At 50.8% G+C, this 18,196-nt stretch overlaps 5 protein-coding genes across 11 annotated transcripts; 4 read left to right on the top strand and 1 right to left on the bottom strand.

Moving 5' to 3' along the window:
- The first annotated feature begins 1,276 nt into the window (after positions 1-1,276).
- On the top strand, positions 1,277-1,717 carry LOC128267063 (dnaJ homolog subfamily B member 13-like). The gene is made up of 3 exons (XM_053003855.1): positions 1,277-1,344; positions 1,416-1,540; positions 1,596-1,717. The coding sequence occupies exons 1-3, from the start codon at positions 1,277-1,279 to the stop codon at positions 1,715-1,717; spliced, it is 315 nt and encodes a 104-aa protein (XP_052859815.1).
- A 1,349-nt stretch (positions 1,718-3,066) lies between these two features.
- LOC128277648 (uncharacterized oxidoreductase YjmC) lies at positions 3,067-6,910 on the top strand. Of its 3 annotated transcripts, XM_053016138.1 has the most exons (7): positions 3,067-3,124; positions 4,118-4,236; positions 4,351-4,729; positions 5,509-5,898; positions 5,969-6,183; positions 6,250-6,606; positions 6,679-6,910. In XM_053016138.1, the coding sequence occupies exons 3-7, from the start codon at positions 4,483-4,485 to the stop codon at positions 6,835-6,837; spliced, it is 1,368 nt and encodes a 455-aa protein (XP_052872098.1). In that variant the 5' UTR covers positions 3,067-3,124; positions 4,118-4,236; positions 4,351-4,482; the 3' UTR covers positions 6,838-6,910. The 3 variants fall into 3 exon arrangements, with proteins under 3 accessions (XP_052872098.1, XP_052872099.1, XP_052872097.1); XM_053016139.1 differs by having other exon boundaries at positions 4,118-4,729; XM_053016137.1 differs by lacking the exon at positions 4,118-4,236 and having other exon boundaries at positions 3,079-3,528.
- Positions 6,911-7,134: 224 nt separating this feature from the next.
- LOC128268062 (multifunctional methyltransferase subunit TRM112-like protein) lies at positions 7,135-7,673 on the top strand. Its single transcript, XM_053005069.1, has 3 exons — positions 7,135-7,257; positions 7,316-7,417; positions 7,479-7,673. Exons 1-3 carry the CDS (start codon positions 7,180-7,182, stop codon positions 7,665-7,667), a joined length of 369 nt encoding a protein of 122 aa, XP_052861029.1. The 5' UTR covers positions 7,135-7,179; the 3' UTR covers positions 7,668-7,673.
- Positions 7,674-7,775: 102 nt separating this feature from the next.
- LOC128276055 (muscle M-line assembly protein unc-89) lies at positions 7,776-14,997 on the bottom strand. 5 transcript variants are annotated; one of them, XM_053014528.1, is made up of 10 exons: positions 14,895-14,997; positions 14,604-14,718; positions 14,038-14,199; positions 13,676-13,848; positions 12,387-12,704; positions 11,765-12,015; positions 11,488-11,707; positions 10,349-10,705; positions 9,272-9,424; positions 7,776-9,212 (listed from the first exon to the last, which is right to left on the bottom strand). In XM_053014528.1, the coding sequence occupies exons 1-10, from the start codon at positions 14,966-14,968 to the stop codon at positions 8,999-9,001; spliced, it is 2,037 nt and encodes a 678-aa protein (XP_052870488.1). In that variant the 5' UTR covers positions 14,969-14,997; the 3' UTR covers positions 7,776-8,998. The 5 variants fall into 5 exon arrangements, with proteins under 5 accessions (XP_052870488.1, XP_052870495.1, XP_052870516.1 ...); XM_053014535.1 differs by having other exon boundaries at positions 9,272-9,409; XM_053014556.1 differs by lacking the exon at positions 10,349-10,705.
- Positions 14,998-15,395: 398 nt separating this feature from the next.
- Positions 15,396-18,196, top strand: LOC128275089 (integrin-linked protein kinase). The gene is made up of 5 exons (XM_053013479.1): positions 15,396-15,744; positions 16,100-16,265; positions 16,333-16,517; positions 16,604-17,132; positions 17,218-18,196. The coding sequence occupies exons 1-5, from the start codon at positions 15,656-15,658 to the stop codon at positions 17,593-17,595; spliced, it is 1,347 nt and encodes a 448-aa protein (XP_052869439.1). The 5' UTR covers positions 15,396-15,655; the 3' UTR covers positions 17,596-18,196.

Here is an 18,196-nt window from a genome sequence, read left to right as displayed (position 1 = left end):
GTTTTTAAAACAATTTACGCGTGTAGTAAAGGGTGGTCAAGCGGGTGGAGCATGGAAGACAGAGACACGACATCGAAAGAGACAGCATAGGCTTTTGGGGTCGTCTCTGGTTCGTTGGCGGGAAGGAAGGCCATTTTAACGGATATTCAATTGCATGCGTGTACAGTTACCGTCTTACTTGTTGTTGGGTATTGTTTCGAAGGACCAGCCAAGGGCCTATAAAATAACGGACGAAAGAAAAATAAACCCGGCAGCAAACCGATCTGAACGAGAAACCACCAACCAAACCCCACTTGAAAACATCACACGACGGCGGCCAATATTTGTTTAAACAGTAAATTTACGATACAACATTTGCGGTGGTGTACCCCCCCGGATGGTCCAGGGTGCAAAAGCATAAAAAATTTATAAAATTTTAACTTCCTGTCGAAACGGGAAACTGCGTGGAGAAAGCAAACAACAAAAATCAAATGATGTAGTGTAAGAATATGGAATACCCCTTTTCTATGTGATAAATGCTAATCCTTAAAAAGAAAATTAACCTTCTCCCCAGGTGTGACCCCCGCGAAGGTCGTTCGTTGTTGGCCCGGTAGCGAAATGAGACAGCTCAAGAAATTCGGAGTTTGAATCTTGAATGTGTTCCGCTTACAACGTGCGGCCCAATGTTAGCACGGGGCAATGTGACACGATTTGCAATGCCGGTGGTATTATCCACCATGAGCTCTAAAGAGAGCATTGTTCGTGTTGCACGACCACCACGTGCGCGACCGAAAGCAAACTTTATGAAAACTGATAAAAATGAAACAAACAAGTTCAAATCAACCAAATTCAAATTAAAAAAAAACGGAAAGCACGTGCGCATGTTTACCGCATTATACCATTAACAGAAAATACCAACCGTAATCAATCAAAATCTAGTTAATTTGACGAGTTCAATAAATCAATTTTTGACAACCGACCTTTTTTAAATTGTGTTATTTTTTGTGTTGCGAAGTCATCCCTTGCAGCACAAGCTACCGGGCCGATGCAGCAAAAGTAACGGTTCCTAAGGAAGCTTGTCTTGCGCGAAGGCGTAGAAAGAAAACCGGTGTGACAGTTCCTTAGTCCGATCGCGAGCATGTTCGTTCCTGGCCAATCGCGCGATTCTGCAGAATTCTTCGTGCTCAAATCCGTGAATCAAGTGCAGTTTTTGTGGCGCATCACGATCTAGTCGCCATCGGCTCAGCACGCCCTGACGTTCTTTCCGTGATTCGTTTGGTGCTCCGTGCTTTTGCAAATGGGGCTGGATTACTACGCCATCTTGGGAATAGGGCGTAGCGCATCGGCTAGTGCAATCAACCTGGCGTAAGTTTGGCTTGGTCGGGGGAAAAGCGGGATAAGAAAGTGTGTTGATGTGTTGAATACTTCTTCAAAAGCTACCGATTCGTGGCTCGTGCGTGTCACCCAATGCGCGGCCACTACTACCCCGAACAAATGCCGATCCAAACCATCCCGCAATGGCGCTACTGGGAACTGATTTGTGAAGCGTACGAAGTGCTGTGTAAGTCTGCCCAACTTCCGGTGTAGAGTTCCGTCTCACTGATCGTGTATTTCAGCGGATGCTGCTCGCCGGCATGTTTACGATTCACTGGGCGAAGAAGGATTGCGGACATTCACTTTCCAAGACGGAACCGTGGGTTACACTTTTTCGGGTGATTGCGACAGAATTTACAAGTGAGTAGAACTGAGCACAGAGTGGCATGGCGAAGCGCCATAAATCCCTCGGTACACGGTTTATCCGGAGGAATGCCTGTATTTCAGTGAAGCCATGGAGGCGGCTCGGCTTGATGATCATTCGGAGGGCGGTCGTAGTTCTGCCCCCTTCTGGGAGAAATTAACGCTGCTGGGAGAACTGACGCCCTGTGGAAATGCATTGGTTCCTACGCTTCGCAAGTGTGCAACGAAACTGTACTATCTGCATGTGACTCTGGAAGAAGCTTTCCACGGTGCCACGAAATCCGTCCACTACAAGAAGAGCGTCACACATAATGGCATAACTACTGTCTGCAGTCAAACGGCGAGTGTTCCGATTACGCCAGGGCTACTGCCAGGAACCCGGATCTTGTGCTTGCTTGGGGGCGACGAGTGCGACGACCACGTGCCAGGAGATGTCATTTTTGAAGTAGTGGAAACACCTCACGCTCGCTTCACACGCGCGGGACCGTCATTGTTCTGCACATGCTACATATCGCTCATGCAGGCGCTGGCCGGTGGTACGATAAATTTGCTGGGAATCGATGGGAAGATGTTGGTGGTTGAACTGGCCAAAGTGTGCATCACCATGCTTGCCGTGTTCGACGGTGAGGGTATGCCGAAGCTCGACGGGACCGGCCGCGGCAATCTGCGTGTCATGTTTTCCTGTAAGGCTGTGTTGTGTCCCGGCGGATGCTCACGCAGAATTATTACAACTTTGGTTCCTTTTTCTATTTTTAGTGTATTTTCCGCGCTACATTCCTCCCTTCGCTCGCCAACAACTCGTCCAAGTGCTGCGAAACTGTACTTGGTAATCGGTGTGGGTCACATTTTACGAACTCTTTCACGTTTTACGGTCTTTTCGAAAACCCTTTTTAGGAAAAAAACATTCTCGTAACAAAACCAATGAATTACTAACAGAATGAAGCATGAATTATTAAAAGAAGAACTTTTATACTCATTTCGTCCTTGTTATAAAGATAATAAAAATTCAAGCTAAATGAAATTGGAAAGTACTTTTCGGTGGTTTACGGCTGACCAATTCGATCCTCGATCTCGTGGTGTTCTAATTTATGGAATACGAATCACAAACGAAACACAACCTGCGCCACACACTGTACAGACGCAGGCGTGCTTGGGCGCGTAGTAAATTCATTCATGGTTTACAGTTCGCGCGGTACAACGGTCGGCTTGGTGCGGGGGCCACAATATCAACAACCACCACAAGCCATTACGTGTAGTAGTAAGTAGAATTCTAACGGCCCTTGGAACCGACGCATATGCAAGCTTGGGTGGAGCTGCTCGGTGTTAAGGGTGGATTGTTTTCAGTCGTTAGTAAGGGGGCTTCGCGTCGCTAATGTGTGACCGCTTTGGTCATTCGCTGGCTTTCAATGTAAGCTTTTGGTTCGTTCTATCAAAACACCCCACGCAACGGGGCAAGTTCTTTGAGGAAAGTTATCGCGAGAGGGTCCCGCGGGTTCTCGGTATCGATTTTTGGCTCGAAAGCTTCCTTGTACTCCTGTGTACCGCACCGAGTTCGTTCCCGAACACGGTCACTTTCTAGAAAATTATAAAACAAGAAAACAAGTGTCCGATGCGATCGAGATCATTCAAGTGGCAGTGGTGGTGGTGGGGATAAAAAGTTAAATTTAGTATGCTCTGTTAGTACAACTGTCCGACCGAGGACCGACCGGCAACCTTGGGTATCCGGCATGAGCACAAGTTGATAGGATCCCGCTGGCCAGTCGTTGCTTGGATTCGCTTCGCGTCACAACTGCGTGTGCAGTGGCCTCGAAGGTTAGTGGATCGTCGGTGTACGAATTGTGGTTACGTAAAGGGCTGTCATCGAAAGTGTCGTTAGTGGGCCTAGGTGATAAGCTGCGAGATAATGACGCCCCGTGCGGAGTGATAGCTCGGTGTGCAAGTGCATTTGCAGCCAGACGACACGCACACCAGCACACCAACGGCGTGTGGGGCGAGTGCATATTCGGTGTGCATTCGATGCAACCTGGCGCTCGATGGACAACACCATGGTGTTGGGTGAATTATGCGTTGAGCGCTACCGTCGCCGGTAGGCCTGTATGTGTCGGACAGTGTAGCTTACAGTTTTGGAAACAATGCAAAGCGTTATCAAATGAAACGTTATCGAAAACGGAGTCACACACGAACACAGAGCAGGTAGTAAAAATTAGGACAAATGTAAACGAAAACCAAACGTGAGCCAAACAAAACGGTACAATCGAATATTTCCGTTACAATTGAATAGGCCGCAAGCACCACAGAGGTTACATTCAAGGACAAGTATTTTTAATTCGCTGCTTTTTTCCAATGTTTCAAGTGTTTCGTTCTGTTGTTGGTTTGATGCTTGGTTTTTTTATGTTTAAAGATTGGTTCAATTGCACCTACGGACCATCGTGGCTCTCCGTAGATCCGAAGATCGTTCATAAACTCAAACCTAAAGTTCGATGATTTATCACCAGAATCGGATGAAGATGGGATATTGAGGTTGGTCAGTAGATGATGACGCATCCGCATCGCATTTTGCTCATAAAATTCCCGCTTTTATCGTCTTTTATAAGTTGGTTTCATTGTTTGCGATGCTGGCTTGGCGGTTCCAAGATTCATTCCATTTGCAGTCCATTCATCGTCGCACCAACGCTATAAACCGTATGTGGTACCCTTCCGTCGCGCGAGCCAACCCTTTTTGAATTCCCTTTTCGGCGTAACACAAACAACGCACGCAAAGCCAACATGCATACGCACTGCGTCTCGCGTTTCTTGTGCGCTTCCGCCAAAGGTCTGCGCCCATCACCACTACAACGGCACGTGGTCTTTGCGCAAGAGTTCGCGGACCAGTCGCCGTTCTGCGCGAGCTCGGCGCGTCGCCAGATACGAACAGACCGTCCGGAACGCAACGTGTTGCTGGAGGAACCCGTCGGAAGCTTAACGCGCCCGAATCAACAGTATTATCACTCTCGAGCTACATCCGCCAAAATCGGTAAGTGCCTATGGTGTAGCCAATATCCGCTATTGTTTTGTTTACCGAAGACCCATCCCAAACGATCGGAACCGTCGAAACCGTCGAAGTAAAGTTTCCTCCATCTGCAACGTGGAACGGAACGATTAAAGTATCAGTAAAATGTATGACCGCGTGTGGCTTACTGTGAATTCAGATATCATCGGTGTGGTATGTGAAGTCTGCCAAGAGTCTGACTTCTCGGTTCAAGGTCAAATCTTGTGTTTGCTGTTGTAACTGGTTCGGGGCTCGTACAGCTGATCTTACACAACAACGAGAGGGACAAATGCAATCATAACCAGCGCGCCCCCCGTTGGAACTGTCCAGATTATCAGAGAATACAAACGAATGACACAGGCCTGATATGTGTCGCGAGTACCAGACGGCACACACCCTCTTATCGGTGCAACGGTGCTTAGCAACACGACTTTTTCGGTGTTTTTGTTACGGTGGCCACTTGTGACGGGCCAGACAAATTGTTTATGTACATAAATCTTCCCCACGAAAAGCTGTCATAATAATGTGGACGCATTTTTTGCGGGATTTTTGTTGGTCTTTTTAAAGCATTCGATTCGAGTCTAATTATATTTCGAAGTGTTAAAAGGGTTTGGATTCGTACAAGATGTTTGCAACAAAGGGAATGATCAGAATCATCGGAGATTATACATTCAAAAAACCTGTCTGACTACTCCCCATGTGGTTCTCATTAAAACCTTTGACAGGCCCAATTCTAAACGTTTTTAATTCGTTTCCGACTGCAGGGCCATTTAGCCATCCTCAGAGCCGAAACATGAGTTCCGTAGCCTCGAAACAAGGGCTGGTAGCGGTGGAAGAAGCGAGGCGCTTCATGGTCGACTGTTTGGTCCGATCGAAGACGCCCCTCAGTCACGCAAAGCAACAAGCGGACCTGCTGGTCGAGGCGGACTACCGTGGTCACTTTAGCCACGGCATGAATCGGTTGGAGATGTACATCAACGATCTGCACAAGAATGCGTGCAGTGGCGAGGCCTCGCCGACGGTGCTGAACGAAACCCCGGCCACGGCCTGGGTCGATGGTAAAAACGGGCTTGGTGCAGTCGTCGGAAATTTCTGCATGGATCTGGCGATCAAAAAGGCGAAAGAAGTTGGCGTCGGTTGGGTTTGTGCCAAGCGTAAGTTGCCGAATGCGAGCGTTTGCGAACCGTTTGCGTCTGATTTTGTTTGCCAACTCTCTCCCCGCAGGATCAAACCATTATGGAATCGCTGGTTGGTACACGCTGCGTGCGATGAATGCGGGCTGCATCGGAATGTCCATGACGAACACTTCTCCGCTGGCTAGCCCCACCCGAAGCAAGGAGGCCGCTCTGGGCACTAACCCGATTTCGGTCGGTGCCCCGGCGAAGGATGGCGACGGGTTTGTGCTGGATATGGCCACCACGGCCGTTGCTGTTGGCAAGGTACGGGAATCGAGTGCCAAACCTCGAACAGTGTGTGTGTGTGACCGTGTGCTGTCTCGTTCCCAGATCGAAATGCAGCGCCGCAAGAACGAACCGATCCCCGTCGGTTGGGCACAGGGACCGGACGGACATCCGACGACGGATGCGGGCGTTGCGTTTGATACGGCTTGTTTGATGCCGCTCGGAGGCACAGAGCTGACCTCCGGCTACAAGGGCTACGGTCTCGGTGCTATGGTGGAAATGTTCTGCGGTGTCCTGGCGGGCGCGAACTACGCCACGAAAGTTCGCAAATGGACGCACGCCGGTGCGGACAGCGAGGCCGACCTGGGCCAGTGTTTCGTTGCCATCAATCCAGCGTGCTTTGCGCCGGGCTTCGAAGGTCGCCTGTCGGATCTTCACAGCATTTTGCGCAACATGCCAATGGTGGGTGCATTAGTATTCCGATCGTACGACGGGTGGATCTAACGTGGTATCGTTTGTTGTTCCCATTTCCAGACTGATCCCAGCCGTCCGGTGCTGGTGGCGGGTGACCCCGAGCGCTACCACATGGAGAAGGTGGACAAGGAAGGCGGCCTGGCGTACCACGTGAACCAAATTAAGACCTGCACGGAACTCTCGGAACGGTTGGGTGTGAAGCCCATTGCAGTCGTTTAAGTGTTCTCGCATTTTCTCTTCTCAAGACATACTCAGTACCGCATCAATGCCTTTTCTGCATTTCTTCACTCGTGATTGCGATACAAAGTGTTCGACTAATAAACCACCAAGCAAATTATAATTCAATTGAGTAAATTAATTCAAAGTACAAGAGTTAACCGAAAATCAGTTTTGGGTATTTTAAATTTGAACCACAAGTTATGGCCATCTCTAGCCAATCACAACGTGTTTGCTGTTTCACTCACACACGTGGCTGGTTTGACAGCTCTTTGTTTACATTAATCTCCGGCTCCGCCGACAAGCAAAATCGATTCACGTTGTTTCGGCCAAAAACCTGTGAAAATGAAGCTTTTAACGTACAATTTTCTCACATCAAAGTGTATCCGCGGAGTGAAAGTGGGCTACCCGCTCAAACTGAACGTAGGTATCGCCCGGATCGGTGTGGCATTGTAATCGGTCCAACGTTTCACGTTTGTAGATCGTGGAGAAGAAGATCGTAAACGCGGACTTTAGCTCGGAATTCATCACCCGAATGCTGCCCCGGTTGGACTGGAGTGCCGTTTGTGGCGCGGCGACGAATGTAAATGAACGCAACGCTTCAGAAACGCTCGGTTTACAATTCTGTCACGTGATTCTTGCAGGTTGGTACCGATCTTCCGGCAACAATGCCCGCCGAAATCCAAAACGATGGCGAACTGCTGCAGAAACTGCACCACGTGCTGTTGTGCGTGGACGTGGTCGAGGGAACGCTGGAGTGCCCGGAAACGGGTCGCATTTTCCCCATCAACAACGGGGTGCCCAACATGCTACTGAATGAGGACGAAGTATAAAACAGGCGACTATATTATTGTTAAGAATAAATACTAATACTAACCCCCCAAAAAAAGGGACACAAAGCACAGCGTCAGTATCGTAAATGGGTTAGTTTATTGTTTGATGAAGAATATTCGTACCCCGCTAGATACTCGTTTGGCTACACACACACCGTGTTTACACATTGAACATTAGAGAAAGAGTGTTAAATACGCTACCGCTACCGGACCCGATGCAAATGGCTGTCAGGATTTTTGCAAAAAGGACGAATGGTTTGCAGTTGTTTGCCGTCTACGCTCTTAAGGTACATTTGTCACACAAGGAACGCTGTCAATCGATTTATGCTCGGTTCACACTAAGTTTGCGCTTCGACGACGAGGTGAGCTAACGAATGTGGCGGCTTTAAACATAGTTTGTACAGCGGCCGCTTCCATTTTGTACATCCGACGAGCACTGTTGCACTACCAAAAACCTACGATGATTGACGGAATGCAGGTTGGATGTTTCGCTGTGCTGAAAGCGCAAGGCATGTTTAATACTGTCGCCTCTACCCGGTCCACTACTCCCCTAGGGTGTTCACTGGATGGGAAAGAACTAGCTAACTGCATCTGATGAACAATCTATCGAACGATTTAAACTGCGATAATTTACGTCTGCGCTCTTGGCTATGGCATGCTGTAACGTGCAGAAGGGGTCGCTATCCGTTTCGCTTCCGTTGTTAAATTGCTACAAAAATATTCCATCTTTCCTTCCACGAGTTTCCGCCCTTCACGCTTAGGTTCAATATTTAGCGAGTAACGAGTGCCGAGTGTATAGTAATGTTTCTAAGTATCCTAAATATTAGCTGGCCATGGGGGCTACAAACCGCCCGATGAATAGTAACTGGCCTTCGAATGTGTCTCATTTGAATGGTTATATTTAATGGCTTCTTTTCCAACGCTCCGATGGCGCGCTTTCCCCGTTTGCATACTGCTTAGTGGATAATATTTAGTGGGCCACGTTCCGGAAGTACAAAACGTAAGTAGTTTGTCGGACAATAAATCTAGATGTCTGATACTTAAAAAAGTTAGTGCCATTTTTAACTTAACATTGAGCAACGCGTTGCGGCGTTGATAATGTTTTTGAATGTTTTATAAAAAAACTCGTACCAAACCCAATAGTTCCTCGTTCGCGTGGCGGACCGGCGCTTACATTAACGTTAATCGTAGGGCACCCACTCGTCGGTTTACACAAAACATCACACACAAACTCTGGATGGACTCTGGATGGGAGATTAGATGGTGATGCCAAGCACCGGCGCCGGCGCGAAGATATCCTTCCCGGAGGGCGCATCTTAGGACGTTGGCGACTAGTTGCACTTCACATCGTTCACCATCGGCGCGTACATGCTACCCTTAGCCAGCGAAGCGACCGGCCCCTTGCAGAGCTCCCCGTTCGGGCCGTGCGCTTTGTACGTGCGCTCCGCCCGAACCGACCGGTCCGCCATTCCGCCGGAGCCCACCTTGCACTGGGTGCCCTTCGCCAGATCGGGATTCGCTCCGTTCCACGTCACGTAATCGGCCCTACGGAGAACGGTGGTTATTAAGAAACGATGCAAAGCGCCGAGTCTGGTGTCACTTACAGCAGCAGATCATCGTTCGGACCCTTGAACAGCTTCACGTTGGGGCCCTTGGGTGCGGTGCGTGCCATTTGTTGCGGGCTGTCCGCCATCGGGCTGCCCTGTGTCAGGTCTCCGGATTCGTCTTCCGAGGAAGAGCTTCTAAAAATAGAATACCTAAACATTACACCGCATGGGACGAACACCAAAAAATGTAATGCAAGGACAAGGCGAAGGAAAAAGAGATAGAGAATCGAGAGCGATAGGGAGAAGAGAGAGAGAGAGAGAGAGTTTTGTTGCGGTTGTGATAAAACAATGGGTAGGCATTGAAGGCACACGGAGGAAGATCGAATCCCGGGAGGAAACCGTTTCGAACGGAGGTACTGCATGCTGGTCATGCACAACAGGGGTCAAGTGCAGGGGCGGGGGGTCCACTAGGTAATCGAGGGTGCCCTACGGTCACGCGGATGGCAACATAATGTACAAAAACTCTAAACATACGTGGTTCGAGGTTACGGGTGATGGCTACTCTCTACTACGGGTTGCGCGGCAAGCAGGATGTGCTAACGAAAAGCCTCACACTCACAGCTAGGTGCAGGGTGGCCAACAGGTACTATCTAGAGGCCACTAGCGGCCCAGGTAAACTAAGGCACGGAATAATAACCAAGGTGCAAAGTGTGACTGCTGTTGAACGACATACGACATGAATGAAGGGCGTGGGCAAATGATTGACGGAACGTGTCGGTCTGTCGGATCGGCGGAACTGATAACCGAGTTCGGGTCGTCTTATCGCGTAAAGACAATCGATCGACCGACCGACACGCACCCAACCCCCTCCGCGATGTTCGACGGGTTTGTCTAATCGGGTTTGGCGCCGGGAACGGTGGACGAAACAATCAACAACAACAAACCAAAACGGAACCAATGCAACGGAAACGGAACTCAGAACGCACACACACACACACAAGATCCAAACGCCACGGCACACACAGCCACGTGGAGTGGCGGAGGAAACAGAAACGTGGCATTCGAAAGAAGACAAGTACACAAGAGGAAGTTGTAGTAGTAGTAGTAGTAGTGGTAGTAGTCAAAGGGTCATACTTTGCGTGATCGGTTTTGGCTTTCGGGCGGCTCTGCTTGGGTCCACCACCACTGGCGACGAGTGGGGCTGCGCTGGCGCGCGGACCGCCCGGCGATTCCGGCGAACTTTTCGCACTGGCGGTCGTCGAGTCCGGCTGATCGGTGTGATCGGCGCACAGCACCTCGCCTCCGTTTGCGTCCGCTTCCTGCTCGATGAGGCCCTCGATCGTCGATTCCTGTGATCCTGCCCCGGTGCTAGGTCCTGCTACTCCTGGTGTCTTGATGGCGTCTTCCATGGCGGTGCTGGCCGGCGGTCCATCGTGCGCTCGCTTGGCCAGCGGTGTGCGCGGTTGCGAGGAAGTGGTGCTATTGCTGCGACTGGCCACACAACGGTTTGATAGTGCCACAGGAAGCAACACAAGACACCGGTGCGCCACGACACACACACACGCGCAAACACAGAGGTCAGTTGGGAAGATGTTACACGCACAGCACACGCGCGATTGTTGTTGATGGTTTTCGTTTGTGAATTTTTGTTGTTTTGTTTTGTTTGTTGTTATTTCGGAATTATTTTGTTCGGTGTGGTGAGATGAGTGGGTGGTGGTGGGTGGCCGGTGGATGATGTTGGGATGGAAAGAAGAAAAGAAAAGTAAATGGAGAACCAGCATGAGGAGCGCAGAAAGAGCAGATACTGGCGCACGCCTTCCGCCGGAACTGGTATAGCGCTGTCACGGGTCCGATGAGCAGGCTTTTCTAAACGAGCGCGCGTCTACAAGCGACGTCACATCTACAGAACGAGCACACATACACGCATACGCAGACAGATCACACAACTGCCGGACCGGGAACTAGTTTGCGGCTATGGCAAGGACCTGGCGCAGGGAAAGCGTATGAAACACGCACGCATGCAGCAACGGGGTGACGACCGACGGGGTTTACAGAGCGGCCACACGACCTTGGCGCTAGCGATCGTCGAGGAGCGGCAAATACACGGTAGCAGGCAGAGTCTTGGGCAATCTCGGGCAATCAAGCGCGCACCTAATGTGCGCGCCCTTCCCCCTCCGGCCCGGTGATCAGCCCATTTTCGGAACGTTACAAGCACCAGTTCCTTTTTTCCGGATTCCGGCAGGTCGCTACACCACCCGGGGTCGATAACCTACCTGGGCACACCGCTACCGGCCGTGCGGGCGTTCTCCTTGTCCTCGTCGAGCGACTTCCGGGGGGTCTCGATCTTGACACTCTTCTTCTTCTCGCGATCCTCCTGGATGACAATGTTGAGGATCTTTTTGGCACGATCTTCCGAGTAGTCGACACTCTCGAGCGCCATCAGGATGATCTTCTCCGGGGTGTCCTTGTATTTAGTCTGCAGCCGTGCCTTGACTACAAAACAACGGCGTCAGTATGATGGCCCCACGGAAGTTTCCGCGCCGCACTTACTTTTCTTCTTCTCCTCCGGTGATCGTAGCTTCGGTGTCGGCGTTTTCGGTTCCTCCTTGCGCTCGTCGTCGGCCCCCTGCGACGTGCCAGTGCCCTTGCGTGACGAGCCGCGCTGTGGGACCGGTTGCTCCCGCTTGTCGTAGCCCATCTTGAGCAGCTGCTGCGAGGCGGACTGGACGTTATTGTCCGCGTTGGCCAGCACATCCAGGATCAGAGTTTCTTCCGCCTTGGGGAAAATGCTCTTCATGTATCTGTGTGCGAGGGTTCAGGGAAACGGAAGCCCGATTAGCTGCTGGTCCACTTCAGGTGCAACTCCTGAAGAGCTGAAGGAACTCAGGTGTATGAATGTCTATCTAGGAAACAAACGGAAAACGATACTGCATGCAGGCTGACTAGCGCACTGAGGAACGGATTGAACCAATAAAAAACAGGGAACGCCTTCGATGGACGACAGATCGCCGGATGATACGGAACGGAACTCTCGGCGTTGGGCCAAACGGAAGCATGAGCAACGGGGACAACAAAAGCAGAAGAAGCGCACAGGAACACGGAAACCAATACAGCTACGGGAGTAACGGAAGCGCCAAAACGGGAAAGCAGGGTTTCAGTTTTGTTAAGGAACCTCAGCTTCATCTTGGGCGAGGAGTGCGGTTTCGGCGAGCTGCGGTAACCCTCGGCCGACGGGCAGTTGCGCGGCGACCCGTATCCGTAGCTGCCGCTGGCCCCGCTGGCAGGGCGCGGCACCGGGCTTCCGGTCCGCGAGCTCGACAGGTCGCTGCGTCCGCCTAGAACCGGGGTCATCTGGAACGCGGACACGACGCCCATGGCGGTATTGTGGAACGGTCGGTGGCCCAACGGTGGCGTGTACGGTCCGGGCGTGGTCAGTGGATGCTTCTCCACCTGTAGCGCACTAATGACGACGGCCTCCCGGTTGTAGTACCTGCGCGTAGAGGGCATTAATTGCGGGTAGCAAGATTTTTGTGTGTGTTGGTGTGTGATTCGGTCAGTTGGTTGGTGGGGGGGAAGCGAAGAGACATTGCGTGCGGTTAAAAGAAACAACTCAAACTGTGCCCCTTTGGGGACATTGAATCGAATTCCACTGACTTTATGGGCAAAATTAGATAAGCAAATAACATCTTAGTTCCTATTGTAAGTAATAAAAGTTCCTAATATCGTTACAAGTTGGGACACTTTTGACGTAGAAAGTAGTAACCTTCATTCAGAAGCAGGAAACGCAAACGGTGCCATCTTTAAGCGTGAGTTTCCGTTACGGACCACATGGACCATCAAGCGATGCCACAAAGCACAACGATAAAGCAGGTCGCCCGGAACGGGCAGCAGATTAAAAGGATTGCAGCAGTGAAGGTCGTCAGGCCGCAGGAAGCAGCAACTTAAAAGCATCCGAAAGATACAGCATCCGCTCGTCTACTTCCGGCTTCGTCCTTCGAACAAAAAGACTCTGGGCGCTGTGTGTGTGTGTGCGTTGGGGAACTGTGTGGCGACGAGAATAGCAAAAGGCCGAGTCGAGAATGCGAGAATAGAAAACCTTCAATATTTAGATCGGACATGGAGCTGAAGGGGGCCAAAGGGGGCAGTGTGTCATTCGTCTGCGGAATAGCGTCATTAGTGGAACGTAAATGAGGTCATCTTCGGCGGAAACTCATTTGCCATCGTCCAACCAAAGGGTGGCCATTGAAATGCTCATCACTCTGACTCTCATTCTATTTTACTATTTTTAAAGTCACAAAAGTCATTTTGAATTCCATAAGCCATAGCTTAAAGTATGGGCAATCGGAACAGCGGAACTCGCGCCCGCATTCTGAGACAGGTTCCCGGCAAACCCCATTTGGGACCGCAAAAAAACGGGTTCCGCGGGTTGTGTCGCTAATGGCGATCGGAGGCTGTACTCACTTCTTCAGCAGCATCCGGATGTGGGTTTCCGGTACGGTGGGAAACATGGAGTTAATTTTGGCCACCGTCAGATCGGTTTCCGCCGCCGTTACGTTCGTGCTGAACGTGGTCTCCAGCATGCCCTGCCGTCCCAGGCCCATCCGCGGGCTGGACCGTGCCATCGGCGTCATTTCCTGTGGGCAGAGTTTAATTAGATTATCAGTTTACAGCCCCGGGAGCGGGTTCACCCTCTTTGGGCACGGTTTGCGCCGCAGGTCGATAACGTGGTTGAGGTTAGAGACCGGAGAGGAGTCAGAAGGAACCGATAGTAGGACAGAGAGAGAGAGAGAGCGAGTGGTTTGATGGAGAAGCACGATACTTACGATGTGGTGATTTTGCTGGAGCTGTTGCTGGTGCAGCCTTTGGGCAAAGTTCGGGCTAGCGGTAAGGCTAGGCACACCGGAGGGCGGATTCTGGAAGGCGGCCTGAGCTGGGTAGAACGAGTTACTTGCAGGATACACATGATAGGGAGAACCATGCATGGGCTAACGGGGCACAAGGCGGCGGCCGAATCGCGAGGAAGAGAGTGTGGAATTTTGGTTTTACGGCGGGGCGCGGCACGGCGCGGTTCACGTTTGTTTACACAGAGAAGGTACAAGCACACGGACACACGGCACACGGCACAGATACACGGATCGGTTGAGCGGCGGAAAGAAACAGAATAGAAAGGCACAGAGTAAGTTGAAAGGAGTCCAAATAGATAATACTTCAAAAATTACTGGAGAGAACTGGGGAACTGGAAACGGGTGGCAACATGATACGTATCTACAAACAACCCTTACGCTGCAACTCATTAGTCAGCGCGCAACGAGGGGCACGCCTCGAGCATTGCTTCGGCTTCGGCCTCAAGGACCGTTGAGTCCGTGTGACACACATTCCTCTTCCTTACCTGCATGGCAATGCTGTCGTTCGAGATGTGCAGCGGTGCTCCAGTTTGCAGCTGACGAATCCTGGCCCGAGGGTCCTCCCACTGGGTGGTTTTCGTGAACAGGTTCACGTAGTAGCTGGAAAACGAAGGACGAAAGCCCCGTAAGTTATGCAATACGCATCGCACACGAACGCCATGTTGAATTTTCCACCAATGTTTTTCCCGGCCACCCTTGTTTTCGTATCACGGGTGGCGTCACCGGGGCTTCACACGGTCACGGTTTACACTTTTCGGGGGCACGGAAATACTTACTAGCGACCCGTTCTTGCATCATATTTGCAGTCCCACCCGGGAGGCAATCCTGCTTGGTCCGCTTGCTCGGACATCTTTTCCAATCGTTCCGCACAGTTTTCACAGTCCGCCAAAAGCCGTTGTTTGGCGTTTGTCGCCGTAATTGTTGGCTAATGAAGCTTTTTTTATCACTGTTAAAGATTCCACAGATTTTTTCGGCTACGCAGAAACTCGACGCGCGAAACTCCGGCGTCTACGAACGCGCAAGGAAAAATGAGAAAAAAACGTAGCTTCGTTATTTTCGGGTTTCGGGGAATCGGGTTTGTTCGGGATTTTCCTGCTCGTGCTTCGTGTGTTGACATTTCCATCCGTTTGACGTTTCTCCAGCCCGCACATTTGTCATCCGCGCGATTGTACTGTCGCAATAACCGATGAACCGTGACGTTTGGCAGCACTGCTTCGGGATGTGACCACCGCACACACACACACGCGCGTAGTCATTCAACGAAAATAACACTCCAAACGGGAGACGAGGGTCCCAAGTGAGCCTAAAACCCATCGCTATGTGCCAATAATGTGCCAATTTGTACCTAAGAAGTTCCCCAAACGCTTCGGTTGTGTGTAAACTTTGTTCGGAGCCAACAGTTGGTTCGTTTTCGTTTCCGTGGGTTTGGTAAAATACGAAAGTTTGCAGCCACCTCAGTCATCGAGTGTGGGAGTGGACCAATCCAACGGAATCCAAGCTTCATTTACCAGCCGCGGTCAACCCTTTTTGCTTTGCGATGGAGGATATATTCCACTGGTGCCGGGAAGGCAACTCTATTCAGGTTCGCGTGTGGCTAGACGACACCGAGCACGATATGAATCTGGGGTAAGCAATCCGAAGCGGGGACAAGCTGTTGCCGTGCACCATAAAAGGAAGAAATTTGCAACAGGTGCAGACAGGCGCAATGCTGCGAGTGGGTAGAGTCAACGGTGAACCGGAGCAACGTGCGAAGTGGCGTCAAAGTTTCGGACCCGAATCTTAGCGCAATACTAAGAAAATATGTAAATTTACGGAATATTTAACAGTGACGTCATTTTTATTTACCATCAAAATGAATGGGTCATTCGTGGAGCGTAACGAGTGCCTCAACTGAGTGCCAATGTTTATGTTCATCTTGGGAGGGAGAAATCCGAACTCCCACGGCCAGAAACGATGCCTTAATTTGTATTTTCCCTTTTAGCGATGACCACGGATTCAGCCCTTTGCATTGGTGCGCCAAGGAAGGACACTCGAAACTGGTGGAAATGCTGCTGCTCCGTGGGGCTCGTGTGAACGCAACGAACATGGGCGACGACATACCGTTACATTTGGCCGCGGCTCACGGCCACCTGGAAGTTGTGCAGATGGTAGGCACCAGTGTGCGACTGTTCTCGTTTGGCCACGTTAAGATCTTCGGTTCGGTTTTGATTGTAGCTCGTACGGCACCGTTCGGATGTGAATGCGGCGAACGAGCACGGAAATACTCCACTCCATTACGCGTGCTTCTGGGGTTATCAGGCCATTGCGGAGGAACTGGTCAACAATGGTGCACTGATTTCGCTGGCCAACAAAGACGGAGACACGCCGCTCGATAAAGCCAAAGCGCTGCTGACCACGCGGTAATTATCGACCCTCTTTCGGTGCCCTGCACTGACCCAATCGAAGGAGAACGTTACGATGTTTGTTACGATTTTCCCGTTCGCAGTTTGCACAATCTGGCGGTGGAAAGTGGCCAGGAGCTGAAGAAGATCAACTTCAAGGATCAAAACTGGATGGGTATGAAGACACGCTCGCGTGACGCAACGCTTTCGCGCTTCAAGGGCATCAACGTACAGGATTTGCAACTGCTCAACAAGATTGCCATAACGCCGGCGGGCGAGACTTGGCGTGGCCGTTGGCAGAACAATGAGATCATCGCCAAGATGCTGACGGTTCGCGAGTGCAGCGCACGCGTAACGCGCGACTTCAATGAAGAGTTTCCGAAGCTGCGCATCTTTTCGCATCCCAACATTCTGCCCGTGATTGGTGCGTGCACTACTTCACAGTACTTGATCGTGACCAATCAGTACATGCCGCGCGGTTCCCTTTACGATCTGCTGCACGGTGGTTCGGGGATTGTGGTGGACACGGTGCAAGCCGTTCGGTTTGCGCTGGACATCGCCCGGGGTATGGCTTATCTGCACTCACTCGAACGAATCATCCCCGAGTATCACCTGAGCAGCTTCCACGTTATGGCAAGTCTCAAGTCTCTTTCTCTTTCACCCCGTGAAAAGTATGCTGTGTAACCATGGCAATATTCTATTCCCCTCTCTCGTGCAGATTGATGACGACCTGACCGCCCGTATCAACATGGCAGACGCAAAGTTCTCTTTCCAGGAGCGCGGTCGCGTGTACCAGCCTGCCTGGATGAGTCCGGAGATGCTGCAGAAGAAGCGTACCGATCGCAACTGGGAAGCGTGCGATATGTGGAGCTTCGCCATCTGCATTTGGGAGCTGGCGACACGCGAGATTCCATTTGCGGACCTTACCCCGATGGAAGCAGGAATGCGCATCGCGACCGAAGGCTTAAGGGTGTCGATCCCACCCGGAACGTCACCGCACCTGGCGAAGCTGATCAAAATCTGTATGAACGAAGACCCAGGCAAACGCCCAACGTTCGACATGATATTACCAATCCTGGATAAAATGAAACGCTAGGCTGGAGGCCCTTCCCGGCTTCACAACGACAATCGGTGCCTTACACAGTGCTGACCCACAGTGCCTTTCGATTGCAGCATCGGAACGAAATGCTCGATTTTATTTATTGTTACTTACCTCTACTTTGCCGTTGTTTTCGAATTCGCTGCAGTAATGCTCGAATTGTCCAACTAAGACTTTTATTTTTTGCCCCCCCGCCGGGTTTTTGTGTAACGTTTTAAAACTTTTCATGTTACGTATGTGTGGATGTGCCAGTGAGCGATCGGAGTAAAAGTATTAAAACAGTGTAACAGTAGACAATAGCCAACACGGTTTGGCGAATGTAACAAAGAACTAGTTGTTTTCCCCTGGCCTCTCGTACTAGTTGCCGTTGCGGCCGGGGACTAGTCCCGCACAAGCAAAGCAAAATCACGGTTCATGTTTAGAGCGGCGTGCTTTTACGGCGTTCGTTTTTATTATCCATTTGTCGACGCGTTTAAACTCTCACACCTAACAACTGTGCGTTGTAGTTCTTAGAGCAGTGTACTTGTATTTTAATCGAATAATGAAAACCAAACCTAACCAAATCGTTGTCTAATTTCATTAAAACGAATTCGCGATT

The sequence above is a fragment of the Anopheles cruzii genome, chromosome 2 (assembly GCF_943734635.1).
Source record: "Anopheles cruzii chromosome 2, idAnoCruzAS_RS32_06, whole genome shotgun sequence".
Classification (NCBI taxonomy): domain Eukaryota; kingdom Metazoa; phylum Arthropoda; class Insecta; order Diptera; family Culicidae; genus Anopheles; species Anopheles cruzii.
This window is presented reverse-complemented; position numbering and strand designations above follow the sequence as displayed.